The sequence below is a fragment of the Mesocricetus auratus genome, unplaced genomic scaffold (genome assembly GCF_017639785.1).
Source record: "Mesocricetus auratus isolate SY011 unplaced genomic scaffold, BCM_Maur_2.0 Super-Scaffold_100004, whole genome shotgun sequence".
NCBI classification, from domain to species: Eukaryota; Metazoa; Chordata; class Mammalia; order Rodentia; family Cricetidae; genus Mesocricetus; species Mesocricetus auratus.
This window is the reverse complement of record NW_024429189.1, coordinates 98,127,945-98,152,889: the sequence shown is the minus strand read 5'-3', so window position 1 is coordinate 98,152,889 and position 24,945 is coordinate 98,127,945. Positions and strand designations below refer to the sequence as shown.

At 52.8% G+C, this 24,945-nt stretch overlaps 1 protein-coding gene across 1 annotated transcript; it reads left to right on the top strand.

Moving 5' to 3' along the window:
- Positions 1 to 4,855: 4,855 nt before the first annotated feature.
- Adra1d (adrenoceptor alpha 1D) lies at positions 4,856 to 24,114 on the top strand. The gene is made up of 2 exons (XM_005068659.4): positions 4,856 to 6,922; positions 22,698 to 24,114. Exons 1-2 carry the CDS (start codon positions 5,830 to 5,832, stop codon positions 23,291 to 23,293), a joined length of 1,689 nt encoding a protein of 562 aa, XP_005068716.1. The 5' UTR covers positions 4,856 to 5,829; the 3' UTR covers positions 23,294 to 24,114.
- The last annotated feature ends 831 nt before the right edge of the window (positions 24,115 to 24,945 follow it).

Genomic DNA, 24,945 nt, shown 5'->3' with positions numbered 1-24,945 from the left:
ATCCTAACTCTGACAGTGAGAACCAACCAATACAGTAGAGTTTCTTCAAGTGGGTTCACTGGTGGCTAGAGTCCAGAACTTATCATCCTAACTGCAAGAGAGGCATTGGACCATAATACCTCATACTCCACATGACTTCTTATAGAATTCCTTCAAGTCTGCTCACTGGGGGCTGGAGTCCAGAACTTGTTGTCCTAGATGACAATGCCTCAGTGAATCAAGCCATCCCCTTCTGTTTTCTACCATCCTAAAGTATCTAACAATGGAGAAAAGGATGAATGAAGATTCAGGCAAGCAGGCTGAATCCACGCTGGGCTGTGGTTTGTTGCACGGAGCAGCAGCTTTTCAGTTCTGCCTAGTCTTAAGTGAATAAGGCAGCAGCCTCGACCTGAGTTACCCCATTTTGAGTATACATGACTAGAGATGACTTCAGGTCTTATTTACACAGGGAAGCAACAGCCTCCTGCCAACATGCCCGGAAGCACAAGCTGACAATTTGTTGATACTAATAATGATACCTTAAAATGTATCAAATCAGAAACGCGAGACATGAGAGCTTATCGATCCCACCAGATGTAACTCCCTCTCCTGGGCCTATAAGAGAAGGCACACCCTAAGACTGAAAGGAAGCAAGAATGCCGACTAGTCACCCTGTCATTCAGCACAAGCCTCATCCAAGAAAATTGTATAGTGCAGGATCGTGGGCTCCAGCTCCAGAGAAGACATTCAGACAACAAACCAACCCTCAAATGGCCTGCAGTGGACATGAATTGTACACCTTTGTGTCTGCACTTACAGTGTTTTTTTTCTGAGTCTCTACAGGCTTTCCCTTACAACTGTCTCAACTCACCGCCTCCGACATCAGGACAGAGTCTCTGAACTCGGAGGCCTCTTTAACTCTTTCATAGACATTCTGTTGCATGATTATCTAAAATGCAAAATGTGATCTGAGAATTATTAGAAATTAGGATTGGACTGAAAGAACCAGTGATTGGGAGCTGGTTCAGGGGGCAAAATGTTTGCCATACAAACATGAGAACCTGAGTTAGGATCTCCAGTACCTTCGTAAAAGCAGGAGCTGTGTAGTGTGTTATGAAACCCTAGACATGGAGCAGCAGAGACAGGTAGATTTTAGAGCCTGCTAGCTAGTCTAGATAACCAGCAGGCTCCAGGTTCAGTGAGAGACCTTGTCTCAAAGAGTAAATGGAGGCGGGAGAGAGGGACTGCAGTTAAGAGCACTGCCCTTCAGAGGACCTGGTTTGATTTCCAGGATCCACATGGTGGCTCACAATCATTAACTCCAGTTCTATGGGATCCAATGCCCTCTTCTGGCCTCTGTGGGTATTGAATGCATAGCAAAACACCCATAGATGTAAAAATAAAATAAATTCAACAAAATTTTAAAATAAATAAAATTGAGAAGCTTAATGTCAACCTCTGGCCTCCTTATGCATATCCATATGTGCACACACACATGCACCACACACATACACCACACACATGCACAGAGAGAGAGAGAGAGAGAGAGAGAGAGAGAGAGAGAGAGAGAGAGAGAGAGAGAGAACCATTGAAATTAGCATTACTTGGCAAATCACAACCAAGCTAACATAGCTTGTGATTTTACTAGTTATCCGAGTCCTGACATGTAGAAAGACACAAACATATCTGTGTTTCTCACATTACATGCACTTAGTCTTCCATCCTAAAGAAGGCACCATTCTGCTGAATCACAAAGCAGGCTCTTCAAGGATCACAGAACTAGCACTTTACCCATGGGGCTCCTGGAGCTCGTGGGAGTGCTTTGAAAACCTGTGAGGTGGTTTGCAAGGAAAGCCCAGAGGGTCATACTTAGGATTTTTCCCCTAATCCAGCCAACACTTGCCCATAATGAACTTATTTATGCTAATCTCTGGGAAGGCTTGCCTTGAAGCCAGAATCCCATTGCTTTACTCTGCTCTAGTCTAATTCCATTTGCCCTCTGCTGTAAAGAGAACTGCTGAGGATCATACAGTAAGGAAATATGAGTATTTGCTGCCCAGAGAGAAACTCCTATCAAAATTACTGCCCTAGGAAGCCTGTGCATGTATGTCACACTTTGCCTCCTAAGGGCTCAACTCTAACTGGTAGGGTTTAATGAATGGATGGCGGCATGAGAGAAGAGAAAAGTTCACATCACACCACAGTTGAGCTATCATTGCTCCTGCTCATTCTTATTCCACCATCTGCAACAAGGAACAAGCAAGGTGCTAAGGTCCCACACGGGGCACTTCCAGAAAATCCTCCAGCATATCTATGGCCTCACTTCTACAGGCCAAGTCAAGGTAAGGAAAAAATGAGGAATAAAAATCAGTTTTCTGAAGATTTGTGCCTGCATTAGTGTATGCATGCCATGTGTATGCCTGCATGAATTTATGTGCACTATGTGTGTACAGTTGCCTGAGGAGACCAGAGAAGACATCAGATTTCCTGGAAGTGAAGTTATCGGTGTGGGTGCTGGGAACCCAACCTGGGTTCTCTGGAAGAGCAGAAATCATTCTGAGCACTAGTGGTGACAGGAAGGTGAGACTGCAAAGAGCAAAAGCCACTCTTAGGTGAAGGATAAGGACGGCCTGAGTCATAGCAGGGAAATAAGAGCCTGTACTGGTTTGAAAATGATCCCCATAGGGAGTGTCACTATTAGGTGTGGCTTTGTTGGAGTGGGTGTGGCTTTGATGGAGGAAGTGTGTCACTGTAGGGGCGGCTTTGAGGTGTCCTATCCTCAAGCTATTCCCAGTATGGCACACAGTCGCTCCTGCTGCCTGCAGGTCGAAATGTAGTCCTCTTAGCTCCTCGAGCACTATGTCTGCCTGCATGCTACTATGAAGATAATAGACTAAACCTCTGCAACTGTAAGCTAGCCCCAATTAAATGTTTTCTTTGGTAAGAGTTGCCATAGTCATAGTGTCTCTTCACATCAATAGAAACCCTAAGACAGAGCCCACCCTTTGCCTGGTAATCAGTGAAGAGCTCCAGCCTTGTTCTGCAAAAAGAATTTCAGAGGTTCTAGAGCTTTGGTGGAAGGAACAAGAAGGGCAAGAGTTGTCAATTCCTGCACGGCCTTACCTGATGCTCAAATCTAGGAAGGAGTTGGCAGGGCCAGAGAGAGGACTCTCTCTCTCTCTCTCTCTCTCTCTCTCTCTCTCTCTCTCTCTCTCTCTCTCTCTCTCTCTCTCTCTCTCTCTCTCCTCCCTCCCTCCCCTTCCCTCCCTCCATCCCTCCCTCTCTCTTTCTCTTTTTCTCCCTCTCTCTCTCTCTTTCTGAAAGGAAGTCACAGCAGGGAAGGGACTGGAATACAGCTCAACACCAACCCAACCATGCCACTCACCCCTATATCTTTGCTTAGATGAGATTACTTATAGGCACTTCAAATTAAGAGTTCTAAACTAAACTCACCTTCCCCAACCCTAAAATCAACTTAGTGGGTTCCTTATGGATACAGGAGCATCATCCATGCAGCTCCTATAACTAGAAACATAAATGCCTTCCCCAGTTTGCTCCCTATTACAAGTCCAGCAAGCTCTAAGGATGGTTTTGCCTACGAGTTCATGAATCTACTCCTTCTCTACACGATTTTTACCCGAGATCAAGTCCTGATCATTTCTCACCCCAATCTTCATTTCCACAATAATGCCTCCTGGAGGTCTAAAGTGTGAGCTTCTAAATATGCTCGTTCTGCTTTGGATTAAGTCCCTAGCACACTTGATTCCATGGCACTGGGCTCTTTGTTTCTTCTCTCTTATTGCAGTGGTGATAATAGTGGACTCTAAGTAGTTAGTGTGGGAGGTGATTCCAGGAAGCATGTCAAGATACCTGATTTTTTTTTTGTTTTGTTGTTTGGGGTTTTTTAAAGATTTTTTATGTATATGAGTGCTCTGTTTTCTTGTAGGTCTGCACAACAAAGAGGGCATCAGATCCCATTATAGATGGTTCCAAACCACCATGTGGTTGCTAGAAATTGAACTCAGAACCTCTGGAAGAGAAATCAGTGATTTTTTGTGGGTTTTTTTTGGGGGGGTGCTTTCCTGATATGGGCCACTTGGGCCCTAAGGTTTACGTGGGTTACAAGCAAATGACAGAAGGTTTTGTGCCCAAAAGACTCTCACATGAAATGTTTTAGTCTTGCACAGGAGTAGACACTGTCCAGAGGGACTTGCTCTCCCAAAGTGGCTAGAGCATTCGCTCACCAAACTCCCTGGTAAAGGAAGTCAGACTCCAGAGGCATCCTGGGTAAATTTGTGATAGTTTGGATCTAATCATCTCTAGAGGCTTCCTGCAGGAAGCATGAACATGCTTGGTGGAGGTAACTGGGTGGCAAAGTGATTGCTTAGCATGTGCAAGGACCTTCAAAAACACATACGCAGGAATGCATGTCTACGCGTGTACAGCTACCTGCCCCACATTTCCACAAAATGTTCCTGGGTCTCTCCCTGCTGGTCCTGATAATCAATGGGAGGATCCTCCTCCCCCTCCCCTCTCCTTCCCTAGTGTCCCTGCTTCCTAGAAGTGCCACTGTTCTCCACGTTCAGATCTTGCTCTACTATACTCCACTCATCTGAGACGTGCAGGCAGCCCTAACACAGGTTCCCATAAGTGATTTCTACTCCCCTTTCACTCATGAGGAAGGGAGGCTCCAGGAGGGCCAATGGCTAATAAGGGCAATAAGGGCGGGGCCTGGAGATTGGAGGCAGGCTATTCTGCTCCCTCCCCCTTAACCACCCTAGGTAACCTTTCCCACCCTCCAGCACTTGACCTTCTCTGCCCAGAGGGAGATCCGAGTTCTTTGAAATTTATTCCTACCTCAGATGCAGAGTAAAATAACAGGGCCAAAGTTGGTATTACTCAGAGTGTGGGCAAGGTCCTGGGGCTATAGTCACACCATCTGGTCCCATGCCAGTCACGCCCAGCTTGAGCTCAAGCACAAGCATCCTTCAGGGCTGTTTCAATGCCACCATCGCACCATAGCGGGTGGTGAGCCCCTGGGCTGGCCAGTCGCCCCAGAGAAAAGAGGAAAGGCATGAGACACATCCAGGAGGTCTGGCAGCAGCTTTTACCCATCCAGCCCTAAACCCACAGATCCCAGGCTCTTGCTGCTCTCTGGTGGCAGGAGCCAGGAGCCAGAGCCTCGGGGATCGCACCTTGCATGCTCCGCTAGGGCAAGGGCAAGCAGAGAGTGACCAGTGACAGTGGGAGAGAGGAAAGGAGGCTTCGAGACGCAGCTGGGGCAAAGAGGACCGGGGTCCAGAGAGAGCCGAGGAAAGGAGAACAAGGGGACAGCTAGGGTAGAGGGCAGTCGTGGGCACCGGCAGGGACCCCCTCAGCCGCTGGTCGCGCAGAGCCGGCTGCTTCTCCAGCCGGCAGCCCTCGCTCGCACCGGCCGCCCCCTCCTCCCTCCCGGCCGCCCCTCCTCCGTCCCGCCCCCGCGCAGAGTCCCAAGCGCTGCAGAGGCCGCCGCCTGCACTGCCGCTCCCGGAGCCGCGCTCGCCTGGACGCGCTTAGAGAAGGGCACTGGGCGACCGCCCCGGCCCTTCCCTCCCTGCGACTCCGCGGCCACCGCTAGATCCGTTTCCTCGCGCCATCGTTCCCGCTGGGACCTTCACAGCCCGGTGGCCTCCTCTCCACTCCCCCTGCACTACAGTTTCCCTGCGGCCCCCTCCGTGGCGGGAACTTGGGCAGGACCGACGGGACCGGCGCGCTGGGCTGGCTCCGGCGCTGCGGCGATGCCCGCGGGCCCCCTCCCCGCCACTTGCTCGCCCTGTGCCGGGGCTCGGGCCCCGACGGCTGCGCCGTGAGATGACTTTCCGCGACCTCCTGAGCGTCACTTTTGAAGGACCCCGCTCGAACAGTAGCACTGGGGGCTCCGGCGCAGGCGGTGGAGCTGGCACGGCTGGACCAGAGGGCCCTTCGGTGGGCGGCGTGCCAGGGACCGCTGGCGGTGGAGCTGTGGTGGGGACCGGCAGCGGTGAGGACAACCAGAGCTCCACGGGAGAACCGGGGGCTGCTGCTGGCGGCGAGGTGAATGGCTCAGCGGCCGTCGGGGGGCTGGTGGTGAGTGCACAGGGCGTGGGAGTGGGAGTCTTCCTAGCGGCCTTCATCCTCACCGCTGTGGCGGGCAACCTGCTCGTCATCCTCTCGGTGGCCTGCAACCGCCACCTGCAGACGGTCACCAATTATTTCATCGTGAACCTAGCGGTGGCTGACCTGCTATTGAGTGCGGCTGTGCTGCCCTTCTCAGCCACTATGGAGGTTCTCGGCTTCTGGGCCTTTGGTCGAACCTTCTGCGATGTATGGGCCGCTGTGGACGTGCTGTGCTGCACCGCCTCCATCCTTAGCCTCTGCACCATCTCTGTGGACCGGTACGTGGGCGTGCGCCACTCGCTCAAGTACCCAGCCATTATGACCGAGCGCAAGGCAGCTGCCATCCTGGCCCTGCTCTGGGCGGTGGCCCTCGTGGTGTCTGTGGGACCGCTACTGGGCTGGAAGGAGCCAGTGCCCCCAGACGAGCGTTTCTGCGGCATCACCGAGGAAGTGGGCTATGCTGTCTTCTCTTCCGTGTGCTCCTTCTACCTGCCTATGGCAGTGATCGTGGTCATGTACTGTCGCGTGTATGTGGTTGCACGCAGCACCACGCGCAGCCTCGAGGCAGGCATCAAGCGGGAGCCTGGCAAGGCCTCCGAAGTGGTGCTGAGGATCCACTGTCGCGGTGCAGCTACTAGTGCCAAAGGAACCCATGGGGCACAGAGTAGCAAGGGCCACACCTTGCGCAGCTCACTCTCAGTAAGGTTGCTCAAGTTTTCCCGCGAGAAGAAGGCTGCCAAGACGCTGGCCATCGTCGTGGGTGTCTTCGTCCTTTGCTGGTTCCCCTTCTTCTTCGTCCTGCCACTGGGTGAGTGATCCTCCTCCCCTTCTGACAAGTCCCTTCCTGGAAGGCTTAGATGACCCACAACCTGACTATGAATGTTTATGAACTTCCTGGTCGCTTACTGTTAAAGAGGGAGAGCACGGGGCTCTTGGTACTTCTAGATTTCCTTTTACTGGTTTCTCATTTCTTTTCTTACCTTTTGTAGCCATTACAATCCTTGGCCTTGCTTTAGTTCCTTGCAAATCTGGGCAAACATCTCCCTGTAATATGTGGCCAGCAGTGGATGTGCCCCCTAGTGTATATGCCCATCTCTGGATAGATACACAGCGGGCCAGCCCACGTGCACTCGGTCATTCACCCGCAGCAGACCCAGGCCAGTCACCTTGTATTTCAGCAGACATCAGAGGCCCTGCTTTCTCCGATAGGTGTTCTTTCAGTGGCCCCACTGGTATCTGTGAGAACCCTGTGGGTTTTCCCCTCTGAAATCTCCTCTTGAAGGGGTTGGAGGAGGGAACCTGTTGGGATGGGAAGGGCAGGATGAGAAAATGGTCAAGTGGACAGTTACTATTGTTTATAGTCATTTATGGGGTGAACTAGTTCCCTTACAAGAGCTCTGCTATCCCGGGGAAAGCACGGCTGTTCTCGGGGGATTCCTCCCACCCCTGGAGCCTGGAAACCCTGGAGCAGGCCCAAGGACCTAGACCAGAAGAGAAAGGGGCAGCTCTTTGCTCTGGTCAGTTTGCTCATAGCTACAACCTCTATGGGGTCAAGCAGGGCCTCCCCAGCCGTTCCCCTGGCTGCTTGCACTCGTGAGACTCACTCGGGGAAGAAGCAATGGCCTCCCTCCTGGGCCCCTGCAAGTCTCCCACACATGGCAGCCATGGTGACTTTTATGTATCATAGCTCAGTTGTGTCACTCTCCTACAAGTCCCTTGGTGTTTTCATACTACTTAGAAACAAAACTGTCTTCCATAGCCTACAGAGGGTAGCCTTCAGATTTATTATTGTCCAAACGGAAACAGGTCACTATTAGCATTTACAGTAGTTAGGACCACAGGTATGAACTTCAGGAGTTCCCAGCAGATGCTGTTCCCATCTTAAAGGGGCTATTAAGGGAAGTGCTTCCTCCCTCTGCCCTGGCCCTGATCCTCTGTAGTTACTTCCTTGTGTACCTATCTCTGGTCTTCTCACTTGATCTTTCCTCTGTCTGAACGGTCCCCCAAACCTCTTAGCTAACTCCCGACCTGTGGGTTTCTGCCCTTTGTCTTGGCGTTTCACTCCGTCACCGGCTCTCTGGCTTTTCCTTTCAACTGTGTCATCACTGAATCCATAGCACCCAGAATGATGCCTGGCATATGAGGAAGCAATATTGTTCTTCACTGAGACACAGGCTCCGGCATCAGTCTACTTGAGTTCAGATCCCAACTCTGCCTCTCACTAGCTATGTAGCCTCAGGCCTCTGCTTCTTCATCTTCAAGGGAGGATAGTGATGATGATGGTAATACTTCTGACCGAGACAAGAATTGTGAGCACCAATTAATTGCTGTGCATGCTGTGAATGAGGCAAATGTGAATGTTATGCACTGATCCCCCACCCCACCAAATCAGGGGGAGATATAAAAACCCCACTGGAAGACCATCCAGCCAAAGTCTGCTTTGGGGTTGGGTTGGGGACTGAGAAAGCGACCAAGTTGGAGGAGGGAATAGATAGCCAAGAGAAAGATGGTGTGCCCCCCACACACATCCTCTCCAAGGCCCAGCCCCACAGCCCTGCTCTGGCCTTGCCTTATGGAGCCTGTTCAAAGGCACCTCGTTCTCCTACCTGTGTGTGTCTAGTTCACGCCAGTCCCGACAGGGAACCCTCAGCCTGGGTAGAAAATGCCGCCTCCCTGTTTACATTTTCCTTTACTTCTCTTAAACTTTTTTTATTACAGAAGAATGCACAAATGAGGAGAGACTAATCTAATAATATTATAATAGTGAAAATCTAATAAGCACCCGCAGGCCTGTGATCACCCTCACTGGGCATATGCTGAACTTGCTGTATCTACCTTATATCCTTCTTCTTGCTGCTTGCACAGGATAGAACACAGCTGAACTCAATGCCCCACTTCCTCCTCCACCTCCCCAGAGGTGATGCTGGCATCTATCACTCCCAGGTATTTGTTGATACTCTTACCACAGACATCCGAGTTCATTTCAAAGTATTGCATTGTTTTGTGTGTCTTCAGAATTTGTATCAATGGCATCCATATGCATATCTCTCTTCAGCCTGTGTTTTTCACCCAACATTATGTCCTTGAGATTCATGCAGTGTGGGGCCATTATTAGCGCATTTGAGACTACTGCATGGTGTGTTGATCCAGTCTCCTGCTGAATGTTAGGTTTCTCTCATTTTTGTCACAGTTAAAATCAACACAGAAAAAAGACCAGGACTGTTAGTTGAGGTCCAGATCGCATCATCTTCCAGGAAACCATCTCTAAATCTCCATGACCTCTGCCCCTTGCTGGCATGTGCTGCTTTTTCTCTGTCCCTGTCTGCTGCTCCTCCCACATGGTATAAGTAGGAGCCCTGGAGATGTTTATAGCTGGCTCCAAGAAGGGATTGCATGGATGTATGAATATGCAAAATATCAAGTTGTGTGTTTTAGGATGTACATACCAGCTCAAACTCCTGGCAGAGCTTAGTCCTAAGGAGCTGGCAATAATGAACAAACAGGGCAGGTGCCAAGCAAAGAAACAGGGTATTCCACTCTGCCCTGTATAGACTGGAGGGCAAAGCAGAGGGTAGAGGCTGCTGTGGGAGCAAGAGAGTGGCCTGGAGGCTGTTGAGGAGGGAAAGAGGCCAGGAGGCCCTGACACTCACGGGGCTTGTGAGGGAAGAGGTGCCCTTGAGCAAACACTCTGGGCTGCAACTCTTTGTGGGGAATGTGGCCTTCAAGGGGCCAACAAGTTTCAGCTGGAGGTGTTAGGATAAAGTCTATGGGGATTTGGGCACAGAGGTTAAAGATCGGGGTGCTTGCCAGAGTGTGGGGTACAGTCTCCCAGGAAGTACCTGTTTAGAAAGAACCAAACGGATGTCAGGAAAGGCAGCTGGGAGAGCAGCAGTACAGCCGAGAGACAGCCGAGGGACAGCCCAGGGACAGCCGAGGGACAGCCCAGGGACAGCCGAGGGACAGCCGAGAAACAGCCCAGGGACAGCTGAGGGACAGCCGAGAGACAGCCGAGGGACAGCCCAGGGACAGCTGAGGGACAGCCGAGAGACAGCCGAGGGACAGCCCAGGGACAGCCGAGGGACAGCCCAGGGACAGCCGAGAGACAGCCCAGGGACAGCCGAGGGACAGCCCAGGGACAGCTGAGGGACAGCCCAGGGACAGCTGAGGCACAACTGAGGGACAGCCCAGGGACAGCCGAGAAACAGCCGAGGGACAGCCCAGGGACAGCTGAGGGACAGCCCAGGGACAGCTGAGGCACAACTGAGGGACAGCCCAGGGACAGCCGAGAAACAGCCGAGGGACAGCCCAGGGACAGCCAAGAAACAGCTGAGGGACAGCCGAGGGACAGCCGAGGGACAGCTGCACAGGCGGGAAATCTTCAGATCCATGTGAGTGTGCCAGCTGTGACAAGAGCCAGGCAAGGTAGTGCTGAGGAGCGAGGAGTGTCCACAAAGTCCATGGTTACAGAAATGAAAACAACTACACGGCCGCGCTCTGGGGGTCACTAAGCAGCCCCCCCCCCGTGCCCTCATCCACACCTCACATGTTCAGTAGCCCCAGCTGCAGTGGAGATGTAGCTGGTGAGCAGAAACAACAGCTGTGGGGTAGCACGAGTGCTAAGGAAAAGTCTGGAATCCCAGAGGAATGCTGGCATGGAGGGCCACCTATCAGCCCCAGCATGCTGGCTGGTCACAGTAGACACGGGAGGCTGAAGCGGTCTATTTAGCGAAACCCTGTCCCCGCCAAAAGAGCAATATGCTATTGGTCAAGCCAAATATACTACGAAGAAGGACCAACGGCAACAGGTGTACTAAATCGTGAGGCCCCCTGAGGACAGATGCAAGGCACACAAAATCATAAAGGGCCCAGATAAGCTGCAGACCACTCTTTTATGTCTGCCTCACTTTCCCCAGGAGGAACAAGCACAGAGTATGTATTCCCCAAAGGAAGGCAGAGGTTACTTTAATGGGAACCTCAGACATCGCTTGTCTGGTAATACATACAGCAGCACAGGGAGCTTGCTGGTGCCTGGGCTGTGTGTGGACGCTTGCAGCCCTTGCCCTGGTGAGTGGCTACAGGCCTGTCTGCCTTCTTACCTGACAGCACACCTACAGGACAGGCCTGAACAGTCTGCTCCTTTTTCAGTCTCAGAGGCATTCCTGGTCAGACTGGCTTGTGGAGAAAAGAGCTCTTGACATCCCCACCCAGGACAGACACATTTCCCCTGGTCTCAAGCACGCTGGTACAGGGCTAGATGCCATGAAAAAAATCATAAACTATATAATGGACCTGGTCACAAGCAGCCCAAACTTTGGTGTGTAGGGGCAAGGGCAGCAGCTGTTTTATTTTTTGCAGTGATGAGGACGGGGCCCAAGTCATGTGATCCACCACCGAAATACACCCCAGGTCCCATCACTGGCCTCTGAATGTCACCACTCACGGCAGCTTCAGTCATCTGGGAGCCAGAACAGGGTCTCTCTTTCATAGTGCTGGCCTGTCTCTGTGGTAGAGAACATATCCAGCCCTCAGACTTGGTCTTGTTTTAATCCACTGTGATATCGACATTCAATGTGTATCACAGTGTGAGTATAAGGAACCTTACCTCATAGGCACAGTAGATTAGCCATGTTGGTGGGATACCCAGGTTGACACACCTGGAATGGATAGTCTATGAGAAAACAGGTCCAGAGATGAAGCCCAAGCAGGAGGATAAAGAAAAAAAAAACATTTATTCATAGATTGGACTATTATTCAGCAAGAAAAAGTAACAAGTGAATTTTATGGACTTTTTACTGAATGGGGTAAGCCAGACTGGGAGCATAAAGTGTGTTTATCATATGATTCTGTGTGAATGACATTCAAAATAGGCAAAACCAATGATAAAAGTTAAAATAGCGGTTGCCTTTGTGTGCATAAGAGAGTGAGGGAAATGAGTGCAAATGGAAGCAAGTGCTAGAACTTTCCATGATGCTGGAAATGTTCTGCATCTTGCTCAGGGACAGATGCAAGTGTTGCCATCATGTTATATAGTTAGGGCATACACACTTACATTAGTGTATGCAAATCCAAAAGCCCGGGCTGTGCCTGTAAGCAGGTACTCAGTGAACTCGTGCAGGGCAAGGAAGTGAAGATGCCCATGTCTTTGCATACCTGCATGCCATGGATCTGGGTGGCACCGAAGGGTTTCACTTCATCTCACTATATTTTATCAGAGTACCGTGGCACTTCACGATGAAATCTTAAGTGTGCACACACTATTATTAACCATAGGGACAGTGTTGCACAGCTGGCCCCAGCACTGGATCTTCTTAGCAGACGGAAGTTTCAAAAGCTCCTGTTCAGAAACTGGGGGCCCAAAAGTGACAGCTGGTTCTCTGGCATCGTTTCTAGTCATCTGTGCTGTTGAGTGGTACCTCACAGGTTTTGTGCTTGCCCCAAGTTATCTTCAGAACCCTTTGAGAAGCCTTCAGCGCCCGAGTGTGCCCTTGCTCTCCAGTGTACTGAGTTTCAGGCTCAGCTTGTACTTGGCGGCCCCAGGCCTGGTATTCACTCTTCCTCTTACTGGGAAATGACAATCAAGATACCACAATGTGAGCTCTCAGTTGCTGACTGACACTGCTATCTCATCTGCCATCAGTTCTGGTTCAGGCTCGGGACAGAGCTAAGAAATATTATACTTAAAAAAAAAAAAAACAGGATGCCTGAGTGTTAGGGTCACAAGCTGTCTCCCCCTCTTCCATCCCTAGCCTTGTTGTCATCGGTGTAACACCATTGTGCTCATCATCAGTGTAACACCATTGTGCCGAGGCTGGTCCCTGATGGCACCTTGTCCTCCAGACTAGACGGACAGTCCCTCTCCTCTGTCCTCCTAGGACCATGCCTGAGCCCCTGTGCCGCCTACACCCTCCCGCTCCATCCCCAGTGGGTCTCTGTGTCTGAGTCCATCTGCTCTGTCCTCCCTGCTTGGCTCCCATTATGGTGAGCTCGGCCTCAGTATGGCTCTCACCTCCTGGGCTCTTATTTTGCCTCCCATTGCTGAGATGCTGCCAATCCCATGACTTTGCACTTCGTCTGCTCTGAGCACTTTTAACTCCCTCCCATTATCTTACTCCTGGGAGTCCCAAATCCAGAACTGAGCCCACCATTCCCCCATGTGGTACAGTGGTATGCTGATAAATACATTCTCATTGACTCTGGAGTGGGACCCATTTGTAGCATCTGCCCATTCCGGTGGTGTTCATATTCTCATAGTGGTCAATGTCAAGTAATGAAAAACACAACCACCAAGTTTGCGGAATTCCTGGGAATGGAACAGTCAGCTCTCAAAAGCCAGTACAAACCATTTAGCTGAACATGCCAAAGAGGTATCAAACTCTTCACAGTCAGCCCTCTGCCCGGGCACAGCCCCAGGGTGATCTTGGAAGCCCTTGTAGGTTCCCTCCAGCTCTAATCCCCCTGAGTGCTTTCCTTCATAACAGATCTGCTTGTAGCAGTTACTGCCAGCGCTCTGAATCTTCTGACTCCCTTCATATGCACAGCACATAGTCCTATCTAGAGCTGTCTTAAAACATTCCGGCGGAGTATGACGGCCTCCTTTGCCCTCATCCTTACCCTACCGCCTCACTGGTATCTTTCCTCTCTTATAGCTACTTGTAAAACATCCCTTGTCACTTACTTATTAAAGACTATTCTAATAAAGGTCCTCCTCTTCCAGCCAACAATGCCTCAGCCCCAATCAGTGTAACTCTGACCATACTAGCCCCTCTTCCCCTTTGGCACTGTCACCAATGGCAGCCCAAGAGTCACACTCCAGGTAACTTTCAAACCCTTTAATTCTCTCCTGCTATGTCAACCTTCCCTCCTGGACCCTCAGCATCCCTCTGGTCTTACCCTGCATGCACACTTTTCTGCTGTTACTCTCAGCCTCCTTAGAGGACCCTTCTTTTCCCTTTGACCCCACATTCCAGACCCTCAGACCGTATTAATTTCCTCGCTTGCTATAACAAATGATCACTGACCTTCTACAGCTCTGGTCCCTCCTCCATGCAGAAGTGTCCACTGTCACCTCATCACCTGACTCTCACCCTCTGCTGGGACCCTTGTGAGACCACCTTGTGCCCATCTGGCTTAACTGTATTAGCCATGGGAGGTCTGGACAACCTGGGGGCCGCCTCCCATCTGCTTCCCTCCCACACCCTGACAATGATGTGCTAGTTTCCCTTCCTGGGGTTGCCTTTCCACTCCCCTGAGTCTGCTACCTACCATCTTCCCATGTGACAAATGGCATCTCTGCACCCTCTGGTGCCCACAGCCTGCAGCCTGGCCATCAATCAGCCTCAGTCCCTCTTCCACACCCCAGCCAGTCACTCCACCCACTGAGCACCTCTCTCTTCAGCTGGACTCATTTCTTCATCCCCACTGCCCTGCCTACGCAAATCAGCCAATGAATGTCACATGTCCTCCAGGCTGGCTACCTTCACCTTCCTAGCAGGAGCTGACCCTAACAGTGCCGCAGTATCAATGCTATCAGCTACTGTGTTGTCTGTAAGAGAAAACTGGCACAGGGCAGCTGCGTGACATGATCAAAGTTCCCACCTCACTTGCTGTAAGGTCTAACACTGGAACCCAGGCACGCTGGCCCCAGAGTCCTTGTTATTGCTTGCCTGGATGAGAGACCGGGCTGGGCCAGGGTAAGATGTCAGTCTGTAGCCATATTTTCAGTGCTAACTATCAGCCAGACCCTCAGCCCCTACACAAGTCCCCTCTCTGCCAGATGTCCTTCTGCGCTGGCTGCTCGTCATGAGGAAGACCTCAGCATGGTCATAGGGATGACTGGGGCTCTGTCAGACAAAAAAGCTGAAAGCCCATGGTCCCTGAGCTAAGCCCTGGGGAAGTGGAAGATTTGCCTTCCTCGCTTTGCAGTGATGACCCAGAACAGATGCTGGCCCTGTGATTGGAAGTTGTCCAGGTTACTCAGTGCTGGGGGTCCCACCCATGGTACCCACTGCCAGGGGACCTTCTGCCCTGGGCAGAAGCCTTTCTCCTGCACAGACCCAGGGTCACTGTCAGTGTAGTCCAGAGGGGCTCCTGCTTGGAGTAAGTCTAGCTTGACTAAGCACAAGAGCCACTGGACAGACATACAGCCCCAGCACTGGACAGACGTACAGCCCCAACACTGGGCAGACATACAGCCCCCAGCACTGGACAGACGTACAGCCCCAACACTGGGCAGACGTACAGCCCCAACACTGGGCAGACATGCAGCCCCAACACTGGACAGACATACAGCCCCAACACTGGACAGACATACAGCCCCCAGCACTGGACAGACGTACAGCCCCAACACTGGGCAGACATGCAGCCCCAACACTGGACAGACATACAGCCCCCAGTACTGGACAGACATACACCCCCAGCACTGGACAGACATACAGCCCCAGCACTGGACAGACATACAGCCCCCAGCACTGGATAGACATACAGCCCCAGCACTGGACAGACATATAGCCCCAGCACTGAACAGACATACAGCCCCAGCGCTGGACAGACATACACCCCCAGCACTGGACAGACATACAGCCCCAGCGCTGGACAGACATACAGCCCCCGGCACTGGATAGACATACAGCCCCAACACTGGACAGACATACAGCCTCAGCGCTGGATAGACATACAGCCCCAACACTGGACAGACATACAGCCCCAGCACTGGGCAGACATACAGCCCCAACACTGGACAGACATGCAGCCCCCAGCACTGGGCAGACATACAGCCTCAACACTGGGCAGACATACAGCCTCAACACTGGGCAGACATACAGCCCCCGGCGCTTGACAGACATATAGCCCCAGCACATCACCCAGCTTGTCTGAGGCCACAGACCGGAGCAGGGGAGATCAGCAAGGAAGTGATACGGACAGGAAAAGAAAGGGAAGAGAGTGGGAAAGTGAAGAGATGGAAAAGGGGTGAAAAGAGTTGGCGATAAACGGATGGACCCGGCGCAGGCCTAGAGGAGGCAGAGAGCAAGAGCCTGCAGTTCCTGTCCATGATGAACCCTGAGAGCTGTCCCACCATCCTATGTTCCTCAGCCCATAACAGACGCCAAGGCTCTCTGCCAGCTCCAGGGAGCCCAACAGTCTCGGGGCACGCAATCCTGGGGCCCAGAAGAACACCTGACCCATTCCTGGCCTATCTCAAGCAAGAAGACTCTGCCAGTGACCCTTCACCATAGGAGACTGGCAGTGCCCTCAATATGCCCTTCCATATATGGGGTCCAGATCTTACCCAGGCCACCTCCTCCTGGCAGCCCTCCACGATTATTTCCGATTCAAGGCAGCCTTGTTTCTTTTCATTCTCCCCTTGCTCTCTCTCCTCTGAAGCCATCTGAACTCCCTGGGTTTTTCTCCAAACTGTGAGCGGTTCTTGCTGCATCAGGACCTTTGCCCATGTTCTTGTCTCTACCCAGAATTCACTTTCCCAGGATGAGTTTCTAGTCCTGCCTCCCCTCCCCACATAGGTTCTCCTTACGGGTCCTCGGTTCCAGGACTTTATCAGAGAGGTTTTCTGGCTCTGCAAGGGACAGAGGTCCAGGGTCCCTTGGGGAGAAGGGACTGAGAGTGCCAGTATAAGCCACTGACTGGCCAGCTGGAGAGCCGGGAGATAGGGGTTATCTGGGGTTTGCGTTCCTTCTCTCCTGACTCTGCTGGTGGAAGGACACACGAGTGTCAGAATGGTGAACTTTCAACTCCTGGTGTCTCTCAGCCAGAGAAATAGCATGCTGTGGACAGAGGTCACTAGTGGAGGGAGGTAAAAAGGGGGTGAGGGACACAGTCTAACACTTCATGGCCAGCTACAACGTATGCTCAGGGTTGGCTGTGAATTCTGGCAACCTGCCAAGGACACGCTCCTTTCTGGGGATGCCGGAGGAGGTTGTTAATCTCAGAGCTGCCCATAGGCCTCAAGGCTTGGCCTATTTGCTCATATTCCTCTTTTGACTTACCCCAAATCCCAGCAGCTCCTCCTCAGACTACCCCTCTGCTCCTTGAGGAATAACACTGGCCAGGGATAAACCAGGGGGCAAAGAGCCCCTGCCTTCCTTTCCCCCAGTGTGTGCCCAACTGGGCCAGCCAGCAAAGTAACCTGGTGACCAGACAGGTCCTTTTCTGACCAGCAGTGTCCACACTGAAGGACACTAAGCTAGACCTCCACAAACACCACGTCAGTGTCAATCAGTGCTGTAGTCTTCTGAATAGCTAAGGAAAAGGAGAAAGTTTTCTTGTGGGCCACTGTTTGGAAGGCTGCAGTCTATGATTGGTTGGCCTGTTGTTTGAAGCATGTGGTGAGGCAGCATGTCATGGAAGCAGTGAGTAGCTGGGAAACAGAAAAGGAACCACACTCCTCCAGCTAGTCTCCACTTCCTAGGTGTTCCTCTACCTCCCCCCATTAGCTGCGTGGACAGGGGAGCACACCTTCAATACACGGGCCTTCTGGGGAACTAACAACCCCCATACAGGACTCCCGGGAAGGCAAGAGGGTCCAACCAAGCCAGGCGGTTGGAAATTGAGCAGGGGTGAGGGGTGAGGAGCTAGAGAGAGGCCCAGGTAGGAGGACCTGCTTGGGGCTAAATGTGAAATCGAAGGAAAGCAGACAAAGGCCGTTCTGACTCGCTGTGATGAAGGAATTTTAGCATGTCCTTAGTGCTGTGGGGTGCCACTGGAAATGGACAGGGCGGAGGAGAGAAACCACTTTTAAGAAAAAGCCTCCTGCAGCTGTGTGCAGATTGGAGGGTGACAGAGATGCTGCAGCCATCTAAGCAAAAATGAAGAAAGGGGGTCCCAGGCAAGCAAAGTAGACAGAAGTCCCGCCCGGGAGTCACCTGCCCAGGGTGGAAAGGGATGGGGACTGAGGGGATGAAGAGCGACTCCTGCAGTGGTGGAGAAGGTGGTCAGTACTGGCACACAGTGGAGCTAAGTGACAAGCAAACAGAGTGAGCCCCAGGCAGCCGTAGGGTCTGGGCAACCTACTGCAGACGTGATGGAAGATTCTGGAGAAAGCTGAGGTCCAGCGTGGGTGAGAAGCAGCAAGGAAGACAGTGGCTGCAGCAGAGTGGGGAGGGGGAGTGTGTGTGTGAAGTTGTGCACACAAGAACACACACACACACACACACACCATTACCTTGAGGAAACAGGAGCTGCTGGAGGGTTCTGAGCAGGGGACAAACATGGTCATTTCTGAGACTGCTCAGCAAGTAAAGTGCTCACTGTGTAAGCACAGGGACCGAATTTGGTCTCCAGCACCTGTGTGAAGGACATGGGGGCGTGAGCATGAAATCCCACAGGGTGGGAGGGAAGGGGAAGGAGGACTTTGGTACAGAGCTGGGGCAGGGAGAAAGAGCGGGAGCCTGCTACACAGCCAACGTCAGAGCCCCATGCGTGCTCAGGACGTGATTCTGTGGCTCGTGGCTTAGGTTCTGGCTGTGTGAGGAATGTGGTTATGGGAGGGTGGTGAAGGAAATGGCTGTGATGCTGGCAATCTCGAGTGCCTACTAAGCAGAGAAGGAGGCAGACACCAGCAACAATGGAAGGCACTGTCAAAGGTCACAGTACAGATAAGGAAAGAGAGAGTGAGCCCGTGCAGCCCCTGGAAGTAAAGAATAGAATAGCTCTGGCTGGTGCTTGCCAAGGACCCCCAGCTGCTGTGTGGAAATACCGCCCACTCAGGCGGGCCTTGCCATTAGACAAGGGCAGTAGGCTGGGCCACAGGGAAGCAGGGCAAAGCTTCAGGACTCAGAGACCAACAGTTGGTAACAGGTATAGTGTGGGGTGAAATAGGGAAGAGTCCACGGGTATCAGTACCCACGGCACTTCAAAGTGAGTGTGATGCATTGGGGGGGGCAGAGCTTCAGAAATCACCCTACGGGTCAGGAGTGCGTGGAAGGCGCCGCATGGGAAGCTGTCACTGCCCAGTGTGTAGGAAGAGCATCTGGTACAGCCATGCATAACAGCCCAAAAGCCAGAGTGGGGATCCCACCACAAGCAGAGCCCAGCCAGAGGGTAGAGTGGTCACACAGCTCGTACAAGGACACACATAAGACAGAACATGCTAGAGCGGGGCCGTGACACTGGGGACCTAGGGAAAGGTAGAGGCTAGCGCACACAGTAGGGAAGTAGGGGGCAGCACACAGTTGCCTCGGTAAAAAGAACTTCTACAGTTTGCCCAGTTGCACTTTGTCTGCAGGAAATCAGAGGACAGTGTTCAGGATGGGATTGTAAACCCACTGGAGCCAAGGAGGAGGGTGTCCTAGTGCTGAGAGTAGCCCTAGCTCCAAGATGCCCACGTACCTTTTGAGACTTCTGTAGTTTTAGTCTGTACTGTGTTACTGTAACAAAACAACTGAGGTCAACTACCTTATAAAGAAGAGTTTATCTGCATCACAGTTCTGGTAGCTGGGGAACCCAAACAACGTTTCTGCACACGGTAGTCAGAAAGAGTAAGAACCAGTTGTGGCTTTCAGTTTGCCCAGGCCCACTCCCGAGTGCCTGGCAGCTTGCACAGGGGCTTCCATAGCATACTTGTCCTCGTAGTCCGTCCACAAAGTAGGCAGATAGCGGGGAAAAATGAAAAGCTTAAGGAAGCAGCTGCAGGGTGATGGGGGGCACAGAGCCCCTTTGGGGTGAAGCCTCAGCTTCCCGCATTGGCAGCTGACTTATGAGCATCCCTTCCCCTGTGTCAGCACCTACACAAGGTGTTTCCCTCCCAGCTTAAGACTTGTCCCAGAACCTGCTTCTGAGGGAACTCAAAGTCAGCCCTCAAGGGAGGCGGAGGCCAACTGCTGGGACTGGAGGGCTGCCCCAGAGTCCCAGCCCCTTCGTGTGTGAGGAATTCCCCATTCCAGGAAGACTCCGGACAAGTTGGTTGTGCATAAATTAAAGTATCAGTGTTTGCAGTGAGACTGGGGCAGTACTAAAACATGTCAAGTTGTCCACAAATCTGAATAAAGCCCAGGCTGGCAATACCCGCTGGGAAGCATAGCCCACTGATGTGTCATCCACAGTGAAATGGAAAAGACTGTAGTCTGAGTCACAGTGTTATTTCCAGCATTTGGCCTGGCTTTGCAGCCCTTGAGGGGTGCTGTCCTCGAGGGCTATCTTCCTGCAGGGTAAGGTCCTTCTGGCATTTTCCAGAGACTGCCTAACCCCTCTCCCAAGAGAAATCCACCTTACTAAGCCTCAGTGCCCACAAACCCACTGTGTTCAGTTACTGTTTCTGACCACTCTCTAGATATGGATGGCAGGTTCCTTTCCAAGGTTGTGGTCCCCTCTCTGAAAAGTCACTGAAAAAGGGGCGGTGGCGGGGGGGAGTAAGTAGATACCAGGGGTAGGTGAGTGGGTGGGTTGGTTGGTTGATTTGCTTGCTGTCCGGGGGATTGAACCCAGGGACTCGCAAGTGTTGCATGAGTCCTCTAGCTGTGATCTATACTCCCAGCCTAACCGTTTGGGTTAAAATTCTGCTAAGCACTGAAATTTATGCATCTGCATGAAATCCCATCCAGAGGAGCATTACTGTCTCCATTCACAGAAAAGGAAAGTGAGACTCTCAGTGGCCTGCAGAGTGGCCTGCAGAGTGGCCTGTAGAGTGGCCTGTAGAGTGGCCTGCTGAGTGGCCTGCTGAGTGGCCTGCAGAGTGGCCTGCAGAGTGGCCTGCAGAGTGGCCTGCAGAGTGCCTGCTGAGTGGCCTGTAGAGTGGCCTGCTGAGTGGCCTGCAGAGTGGCCTGCAGAGTGGCCTGCAGAGTGCCTGCTGAGTGGCCTGCAGAGTGGCCTGCAGAGTGGCCTGCAGAGTGCCTGCTGAGTGGCCTGCAGAGTGGCCTGCAGAGTGGCCTGCAGAGTGCCTGCTGAGTGGCCTGCAGAGTGGCCTGCTGAGTGGCCTGCAGAGTGGCCTGCAGAGTGGCCTGCAGAGTGGCCTGCAGAGTGGCCTGCAGAGTGCCTGCTGAGTGGCCTGCTGAGTGGCCTGCAGAGTGGCCTGCAGAGTGCCTGCTGAGTGGCCTGCTGAGTGGCCTGCAGAGTGGCCTGCTGAGTGGCCTGCTGAGTGGCCTGCAGAGTGGCCTGCAGAGTGGCCTGCTGAGTGGCCTGTGAGGACAACATGAGCAGGATGCAAAAGGCTGGGCTGTGCAGTGGGTGCTGCCCTCCCTCCTCCCACCTCCTCTCAGCATCAGGAATGTTTCCCGTGTGGGTAGTGGGTGATATGGAAGGTGGTTGATGAGTGGGGCATAGTGCCTCTGCCCCTGGGGAGAGGAGCCTGCCCCCGGGGAGGGGGGACTGCCCCCGTGGAGGACAGACTGCCCCGGGGAGGGAGGACTGCCCCCGGGGAGGGAGGACTGCCCCCGGGAGGGGGGACTGCCCCTGGGGAGGGGGGACTGCACCCGGGGAGGGGGGCTGCCCCTGGGGAGAGGGCACACTGCCCTTCTGTGTCTAGAATGAAGCACCTGGCCCCAGCTTCTGCTGAGGACAAGGCGGGTGAGAAGAAATCCTATGGACTGTTTCTTTGCACTCGGTTCCCTTTCCCTGAGAGTGGCTTCCTTAGGGTCCATGCTGGGACCCCAGGAAAGAGGTTCATGGGAAGCAGGGTCTTAGCAACCGTCCCTACCTGCCTGGTGTTCTGTCCCCCATCCAAAGCCACACCAGAAGCATTTCCTCACCACTTGCCCTGCAACAGACCCACAGTCCTGCAATTTTACAGCCATGGGTAGTGGGCTCTTGAAGCTTAATTCTGAGCTGTATCTCCAACCAGCTTCAAAATACCCATGGCTCCTAACTACCCTGGAGTGAAAGCTGAGCCTTCATTCGAGGCCCTCCGCTGTGGAGACCAGATGGGGTGTCTATAGTTCATTCTACAGCCACCGGCTCCGTGTCTGTCCTGTCCTGGCTGAGTCTGGGATAGTTGTGAGGTGTCCCTGAGCCTGCACTCACCCCTCTGCTTCAGGGGTAGTCACACTGTCCCCTGGAGCCAGCACCGCGTTCCATGACTCCTCCACAGTACCCAGCACTGGACAAACTTTGGTCACCCCTTACTTCTGGGCTTCTTTCTCTTTGTGCTTAGGCTGTAGCGTACACTGCAGAGAGAGTGCCATAAAACACCGTGCAAAAGATTGCAAATGAACTCTTTTTGTTTAAAAAAAAGTTGTCAAAATATTTTTGCATGAAACTTGTAGCAGAATTACGCTTCCACGTCAACACCGTAAAGAACAAGACAATGCTGGTGTCTTCTGGTGCCCTCTGCGGAGAGGGGGGAGCACAAAGAGACCTCCACACCGACCCCAGTAACTGGGCTCCCTAGCGAAGGCTGCGGCTGGTGAAACTGCAGGGTCACGTGGTTTGGTCTCACTCTGGTCAGGATTCGTTGCCTCTGCCCAAATAGTTTTCAGGTCCGACTCAGAAGACAGGGAGATGATTCTTTTTTCACCATCTGTGTGTTCACAGAGAAAGGCCCCCTTGAGGGCTCCTACCAGTGACTAAGCTTGCTGAGGTAGGCAGGCAGCTGTCCCACTATCCACACCCTTAACTACCCGGGTCTCTGTCCCCTGCAGGCTCTCTGTTCCCGCAGCTGAAGCCATCCGAGGGCGTCTTCAAGGTCATCTTCTGGCTGGGCTACTTCAACAGCTGTGTGAACCCGCTCATCTACCCCTGCTCTAGTCGCGAGTTCAAGCGCGCCTTCCTCCGCCTCCTCCGCTGCCAATGTCGCCGACGCCGACGCCGCCTCTGGCGCGTCTACGGCCACCACTGGCGAGTCTCGACAGGCGACCAGCGCCCCGACTGTGCCCCCAGCCCGCTCGTCGCGCCCCCGGGAGCACCCCTGGCCCTCACTGCACACCCGGGCCCGGGCTCTGCAGGCACGTCCGAGGCACAGGCTCCGGTCTCCGGCCGTCGAAAGCCAGCCTCCGCCCTCCGGGAGTGGAAGCTGCTCGGGCCGCTGCAGAGACCCACGACCCAGCTGCGTGCGAAGGTGTCCAGCCTGTCCCACAAGATCCGCTCTGGGGGCGCACGGCGCGCGGAGGCTGCGTGCGCCCTGCGCTCGGAGATTGAGGCAGTGTCTCTAAGCATTCCCCAAGATGGGCCAGAGGCTGTCATCTGCCCTGCCTTTGAGCCAGCCGACTACAGCAATGTCCGGGAGACTGACATTTAAAGACCGAGACCCAGGTTGAGGGATGTGCTGGAGCCAGGGGTGAGGTGCATTTTGAGATGCTGCCTTTGGATCCAAGCGCTTGCCCCATCTCACTCTAGAGCAACAGGAACTGGACCTGGGACCGGAGCACGCCGTAGGTGGTGGGTTATGGCTCCCCCTGCTGGACATGGGTGTCTAGACCTCTACCTGGAAGGGAAAGATTACAGGATTCACCCTTCTCATTCATGCAGTCTGAGAAACTGCTTAGTCATCTGGTCCTGAGGTCTGGGCAGAAGATTTTAGGTCTGGCCACTCGCCTTGGGGAGGAAGAGGTGCAGATTCTTGTTTTGCTGCTCCTAGGGTAAAGATCAGTGGGCAGTTTCTACTCCTCCTGCCACCTGAAGGAAATCAGTAGACCTACCCATAGGACCTGCGACACTGCAAGGTTCGGTGGCGTATTGGATGGCCGCCATACAAATCTGTTGATTTTCACCCTAGGCCCACTGCCTCCTCCCCACATTCCTAACGTGTATGCACCCTTCACCTGGCCCAGCCCTCACTCCTCCCTCCAGGGGCCTTACTGTTTACACTCTGTACATAATTCATTGTGCCTGCCTGTGCCCATCACTTCTCACTGAGATTCCAGGCTGCCGACAGGGAGAGCCAGCCTTATTTATCATTTTGAAACCTATTTATTGGTAAGAGTGCTTATATTTTGTTCAGACTGTGCGAACTGTCCATCTTTGGCCTGTAATTCACAAAGAGCCCCGCTTTCTGAATTCCTTGACCACAGGACAGGCCATGTTCACCTTGCTAGTTTTGTCATAACTGCATCTCTGATAGTTGCTGCCCTTTGGGTATTTCTGGAGGTTTTTTGGGGGGTAGCATCGGGGAGGGGTAGGTCAGAAACATATTTTGGGAGCTGACTCTCTTCTTCATCCATGGAGGTCACTGTCCTTTGGATCTGTTAGCAAGGCTAAAGGGCTTTGGAGCCTTTGGGCTTTTAAAAGTCACAAAATCACAAACTTTTTTGTCAGCTTCCCTAGATGCATCTGTGATGCTCTGAGGGCCTCAGGGAACATGTTGACTACCAGTGCAACTGGTAAAACATTACATGAAAGGGTACACTCACCCAAGCAGACGAGTGTGTGGACGTTGGGAAAGCCCACACCTAGGAGTCATATTCCTTAGCTCTGGGAAAAGGCATACATCCTGTGATCGTGAGCAAGCCCCTAAAAAGAAAATACTAACCCCATTTATCCAGCCTGCATGGGTGTGATAACCGCGAGCAATGGGCCCTTAGAAGGACAGCTGTCTAAGCAATGCCCTGAAGCTGGGCCAACATGGAGAGGTGGTGTGAACCCAAAGCGTCTGTCCTCAACTAAGGGAGCAGCCTGCCTGGAGCATCACCACAATCCCAAGCCTTTCATGGTAATTTTACAAGAAAAAAATGGTAGCATGGCTTAGAAGAATGTGTTTTTCAAAGTGAGGTGAGATCTAGGTTTTCAGAACTGGCCTCTCCTAAGCACCTGGATACAGAGGAGCAGTTATAGCAGGTACTGGAAATACATTACATACACCAAAGACGCTCCCCGTTGTACCTACTGACCTCCTTAAAGCTAGAGGACAGGCCCTGCTATCTTCTCACAGAGGTGAGATCCATGGGTCAAGTC

Coding starts and splice junctions, on each gene's coding strand:
- Adra1d (XM_005068659.4), top strand. CDS start 5,830: ATGACTTTCCGCGACCTCCTGAGCGTCACTTTTGAAGGACCCCGCTCG. Junction 6,923..22,697: donor CTTCTTCGTCCTGCCACTGG/GTGAGTGATCCT, acceptor TGTCCCCTGCAG/GCTCTCTGTTCCCGCAGCTG.